This window comes from Eurytemora carolleeae, unplaced genomic scaffold (genome assembly GCF_000591075.1).
Source record: "Eurytemora carolleeae unplaced genomic scaffold, Eaff_2.0 scaffold1837, whole genome shotgun sequence".
Lineage (NCBI taxonomy): Eukaryota > Metazoa > Arthropoda > Copepoda > Calanoida > Temoridae > Eurytemora > Eurytemora carolleeae.
The window spans coordinates 1-6,160 of record NW_019397746.1 but is presented as its reverse complement, the minus strand read 5'-3'; the positions used below and the strand labels follow the sequence as shown (position 1 = coordinate 6,160).

Genomic DNA, 6,160 nt, shown 5'->3' with positions numbered 1-6,160 from the left:
TTAACTTGATGTTAAAAAAGCATTCTTTGATTTTTCAAGAATTCCAAATTCGATTCAAAATGCTTCTTTTCCACATAAATCTGAACAAAAGCTACGAAGCTCTGCCAGTTTTTTATTCTAAATAATGATAATTTAAGGAAAGGTATTTAAATCTGTTTCAGGCGGAAAACGACAGCTAATTCCGTTTTTTAATCCAATAAAGGTGTAGAGCTAGGGTTCCGTTGTGAATGAGGCATGTATCGATCTCTTAAAAGTATGTCGGCAGTCCCTTTAAGAATAATTAAATCCAACAGTTTTAGATAAAGAATTCATAAAAGTTAATAAGAATTTTTAGAAATAGTTATTTCCGAACCCTCCCCCTGTTTTATGCTGAAATTATATATTCTGGGGAGGGTCCCTATTCGTACTTTTGTTCTATTGTTTATTAACTATCAGTATCTTACTTTCCTATTACATGGAAACAACAACATCATAGAATATCTTTATAACTTGATTTTTACGTAATGCATTAGAGGTGCGCCGCACCACTTAATAAGAGGATTTAGACATCCTTGTGATCCTTCTATTATAAAGAATCAATAAAAATGAATCTTTGCCACATACTCGGATTTTCCAATCCCTATATATATCTGTGAAACCCACTGTCGTAAATCTTAGCTGTTTCAAGCTAAAAATTATTTTAGATCAAACAACGATCAAAGTTCCAAACCATCGAGTTGCAAAGGTATAGAGAGTAGAAAATTTGAGTTTGTGGCAAAGACTCGATTTCATTTGACATTTTTAGATTCTACATTTTGCCTTATATACTTACCACAAAATAATAATACTTACCACAAAAAGTGATGCTTTTTAATGTTTCCTATTTTACATAAGCCAAAATAGTTTGATAATTGTGTATTCCTACATTTTCAGAATTGTTTATCCGCCATGTTGAAGGGACTGGCGTCATAAGTTTAGGTGACCCTTCAATTAAAAAATGGCCTTTTCTGGCTTCAAAAATGTAAAATTCTGATAGTTTCTTCATAATTTCTGAAGCAAGATATGCGCAAGTCACTTCGTCAACGAAACCAGTAACCCCAAATGAAAACAAAGAGTTTTTTGAAACAAAAACATGGATATCTAGATCAATCTTGATCAGACAAAGTTTTTAAGGATACCGTTGTGAATCGCATAATACCAATCTATTAATGAAGGGTCATTTGAAATATCATTTACAGTCCCTTTAACAATCAATTTTGTTTTTTAAATAATTCCTGAAAAGAAATAAATTGAAAAAATTTAATTGAAAACATGAAGCATGACCCGGGTCCAACCAGCTATGACTTATATGAGATATCAACAATGGCGGTAAAATTAAAGATGGCAGTTGGTCATCATTTATTTGGTTTGGATCAATCCTGACACATGGTTAATATATTGCAAGGAGAAATCCAGTTCAAATCTCTGATAACTAGGTTTTTAGAATCCTTTGCGTTCTTTTTTTATTAAAAAGTTTAGCTATTCATCCCGCCATTCTTTCTTCCTACTTTATAAACAAGAAATGTCTTGAATTTAGATGGATTAATTGTCTATCTAATCTATCTAATCTATCTAATCTATCTAACCTATCTAATGCCTAGGTTTGAATCATCCTATGCAAGATCTACCTAAAGCCAAATTAAGGTAAGTTTAGAGTAAATATCAATTTTTTTGAAATGTCAAAATAATGAATTTTATTTCAGTAAAAGTGGTTCCTTGGGTTCCCTGGGGTTCCTTGAATCTGGTGAATCCAGCTGTTCATGTTCCAACCATTCAGACAGGTAGAATCAGATTTATGGAACGGATTCATATTTTAGGACTTTTGTCAATGCTTAATAAATCCTTTCATGGTCAAATTAAAGTAAATTTCACGTTTGAATAAAATATCCAGGTTTTAATCGCACCTCCACTTTCTAAAGAACTTTTGAGAATAATAAGAAAAGTTTTGAGTTTCTAATATGCAATCAAAAACAATGTTTTCTCATACTTGGACATAAAATTAAACCTAGGAGTTTCGATGTCACAATTCACAATATTTTTTTATTCATGATTTTATTACATAGTTTACTCATAGCTTAATTATTATTTTTACTTTCTTAATCTCAAGGTACTAAATCTAATGCAAGGAAAGTTGTTTCATAGGTGTACGCATTTTTTGTACTGCAGTGTACTGTCTTTGGGCGGAAAAGTAAACACAAAGCAGATGTCACATCCTGACATGGAATCCATTTTTACAAAAATAATCTATGACATTTTCTGGTCTTAGGAAACTATTATGTGAATTTTCAAAATTATCAAAATTAAATGCTTTTAACCTCCTCGGATACTGAACGAACACTGATGCATCTATTCTTGTTTACAAATTCCGCCCATGCAGAGAGAACTGGTTTCAATATGTAAATGTTTTTTTTCTATCCTAATTTACCTAGCATGCAATTATCAACATCATGGGAAACAATTCATAGGATAAAAAAATCAATGATCTTAAAAGAACTGTACGTAAGCATCGTTTTAAGTGACCCTTTATTCAAAGATGGTAATGCCTGATTCACAACTGCACCCTTGATAATCTGGATGATTTTAGGTCTAAAGTGTTTTGATTTTAATAATTCCCTTATGTTTTCCTGCAGTAGAAATGCTTAAATCACTTTTGTAGAGAAACCACAATTTAAAATAATCAGTTTTAATAAAACTTGGTTGGTAGAGTTGGTATCTAATTTCAACTTGACCAGAAAAAGTTTTAATGGTATCAATGTGAATCGGGCTTTGCAAGGGCGTCACTTGAAACTATGATTCTAGGAATGTTTCACTGGATACTGGAAGCAAGCTATCTGATGCAGGGAGAAGACTTCCAGAACATCTTCCTCGCCCTCATTCAGAGCCTCCAAACCACCGAGGGGGGCCTCCAAGTCGGGCCCCCCGAGGTGCATCTAATCCTCCAGGAGGAGAGGTGAAACCTAAGAAGATCAAGGTTGAGTATCTAGGTTCTACTCCTGTGGATCAAGGTTCTACAGATCTAGGAAGTTTACAGGTTGGAACACTTATCTCTTTTTGATTTTTTAATGATTAAAATAGAAGAGAAGAAGTGAACATAAACACATTGATAAAACCAAATATTCACAAAATTTTATTCACTATACAATGTGAAAAATATTTATAAATTATGTTTTCAGGTTCCTATGAAAAATCTTTATCTGAAGTACATTGATATGAAGAATATGGGTCAACAGATGCTGCCGGGTACACTTGATGTATCCGATACAGGTAGAAGGTTTAACTTGATGTATCTGATACAGGTAGAAGGTTTACCTTGATGTATCCGATAAAGGTAGAAGGTTTAACTTGATTTATCTGATACAGGTAGAAGGTTTAACTTGATGTATCTGACACAGGTAGAAGGTTTAACTTGATGTATCTGATACAGGTAGCAGGTTTAACTTGAAGTACAGGGTGTCCAAATAAACATGGGAATTCAGCGACGATTTTGATATCGTCTTTGAACATGATATTTTGATTTAGTGTGGTTATGCATACTAGGAAAACTATAATTCGTCTGCTAGAGTTCAGAATTTGTTTGTTTATGTTTTTATTGCATACTGTACTGCTTGACTTTTTTCTTTGTTTAGGACTAAAAGTGAATTATATCCGTGAACTTCACAAGGGTGTTCAAGAGATATTTAATCCATTCCCAACTATAGCTGTCTGGGCAGCAGTTAAATTTGTACATAAGAAGGAACAGGATAGGTAACTTTATTCAAAATAAAAATTATTTTTTTTTGCAGAAGTCCCAAGGTTTATTGCAACTTATAAGTTTAAAATGTTATGCGCTAAATGGTTGTTTACAGTACAATATGGAAAGTTATTTCTCTGAAAAAAGATATGTGATTAATACGAAAATAAAATAGTTTTGAATTATTATTATTGTTAAACTGTATTTCTGCGTCCAGAATTTCAAATGCCTCATTTGTATACTTGTTTAATGATTTCCTTCTCTAATAGGAAGTTGAGCCCGTTATACTTCCTTAGCTGGGAACTTTAGAATATTGGATATCAGGATTAATGCTTGATCCACTCTTTTTCTTAATCTCCAGATTAAATATTGCTTGTCAACCTCATGAATTTAATCTCCAGATTAATTAACAGATCAGGATTAAGGATATCACATTCTAAAGTTAATGTGTTTCTATGTTTCCTGGATCGTTTCCATCATCAGAGTTCTTTACTTATTAAGTTGTCGGAAAACGATCAGAGCTGGGAACTTTAGAATGGATAACCTTTAATCCCAACTACTTAATCCGAATATCCACTGTGGAAACTTTTAATTTTAGTCCTTAATCCACTTTATTCTCTCTCTTTGGATATACGTACATTATTTTCTCCAATGAGAGTGCAGGAATATAGTTTGTAAATTGTACTGACCAATGCCAGCCTTGAAAATAAATTCTATCCCATGAGATAAATCCGCAATTTCTAACAAGTAAAGAATTTGTTGTCGGCCATTTTGTAAATTAATCGGTGAAGAAAGATATTTAATAACACGTTTGAGATTCTTTTGTAACCCATTTTTAACTAATGTATTAATAAATAAATGGGTGGGAAATTAAGTGAAGGCCCTTCCAGTCAAGAAAACGAACCAATCTGGCGTTCGTAGAATCCAATTTGTTGATCTAAATATTTAATCTCAATACTAACATGATCTCAAAATTATGTTAGTCTCGAGATTAGCAAAAACAGAGGATTAAGCATTAATCTCGATATACACCATTCTAAAGTTCCTTTAGTTACCTTAGAAACGTACTTTTCCTTCCTTAATTTTTTATGAATGATACATGTTCTAAAGCAATGTAAATGCGTCAGGACAGAAATATAACTTGGAAGTTTGGGCTCAATTTCCTATTAAGAGAGAAGTAATTAATTAATTATTATAATTATTATTATTATTATANCTATATGAAAGATTGAAAAAGATTGTCCTCGCTGTTTTCAGAGCTTGCTGCAATACTTGAGCCTGGGAGGTGCTAAGTCTGTCTTATAATTTTGTCTTATACGCAATTATTTCAAACTGTGGAGAAATAAAATTGAGTGGTTACACTACAGTCATTTCTTATTATTTTCAAATTCGTTACATTGGTTTTAGAATCTTGTATATTTCATCATATTTCTTCATTATTTTATTTTGTAATAACTTTTTTCTTGCAGCGTCAGCACCCTCACATCCTGCCCTGTTTTCAGCTGTTATGCGTAAACCTGGTATTCCAAGGTAAAACAAAATAGATTTTTTGTACAATCATGCTTTTTAATAATTTATACGACAAATAATTGTTATCTTTTTAGTACACACATAGGCCCCTCCCCTCGTCCCTTTTTGAGAAGAAACAATTTTCTTTCCTCCCGAATTTTCCCCTCTTTTTGCAAATTTTTAAGTTCCGCCTTACTTAACTGTTCTCCAAAACTATTCAAATACCTCCAACATATTTAAGATTTCTCCTAAACCATAATTTTTAAACCCAGTTCATTAAATACGTGATATATAATTTAATTTCAATTGTCTAATTTAACCATAACGCGAGCTTGCCGCGCCATAAGGTATATTTAATGGTATTTTGTATACAGTTGGAATACTAGGTTAATTATTATTTAATAGCCAGTAGTCTAGACCAATGCGTACGTATGCGTAAATGTAACTACAAATGCGTAAAACAAATCAATTAGAATACATCCAATTTGAATAAAAGATAGCTAATTAGAGATATTTCGACCAATGCTTACAAATGCGTATGTGAAAATGTGTACGGTAAACCTGCGTATATGGGAGCAAAAACAAACAAACTATCTAATTAAAATTCTAACAATTGCACAGTTTAAAATTTACCAACGCGTACAACTCTGCGTATTTATAAGTACAAATGCGCAAAACTGCGTCTATTTTTTAAAACGACAAACAAAAAAATAAACGGAGAGTAAACTATCTAAGTATATAGAATACAAGACTGCTTATTTAAGATATTAACAACTACGTATTAAGATGCGTAAACTAGACTACAAATGCGTAAACCTCATAGATAAAGATAGATTGCGCATAAGACGACTTTTTTCATCTTGAAAGATATAAATGTACTGAGATGTTTTAAAGATATTCCTA

The 6,160-nt window shown here is 32.1% G+C and overlaps 1 protein-coding gene across 1 annotated transcript in view; it reads left to right on the top strand.

Annotated features, from left to right (window-relative positions):
• LOC111715740 (uncharacterized) overlaps positions 1 to 3,762 on the top strand; it is a gene marked incomplete at its 3' end in the record, with an annotated part of 6,585 nt that extends 2,823 nt beyond the window's left edge. The window contains exons 4-8 of the mRNA XM_023491110.1: positions 1,620 to 1,662; positions 1,722 to 1,799; positions 2,818 to 3,049; positions 3,192 to 3,282; positions 3,645 to 3,762. Of these exons, the coding sequence (XP_023346878.1) occupies positions 1,620 to 1,662; positions 1,722 to 1,799; positions 2,818 to 3,049; positions 3,192 to 3,282; positions 3,645 to 3,762 (562 nt within the window). The remainder of the gene's footprint in view (positions 1 to 1,619; positions 1,663 to 1,721; positions 1,800 to 2,817; positions 3,050 to 3,191; positions 3,283 to 3,644) is intronic.
• Between the last annotated feature and the right edge of the window lie 2,398 nt (positions 3,763 to 6,160).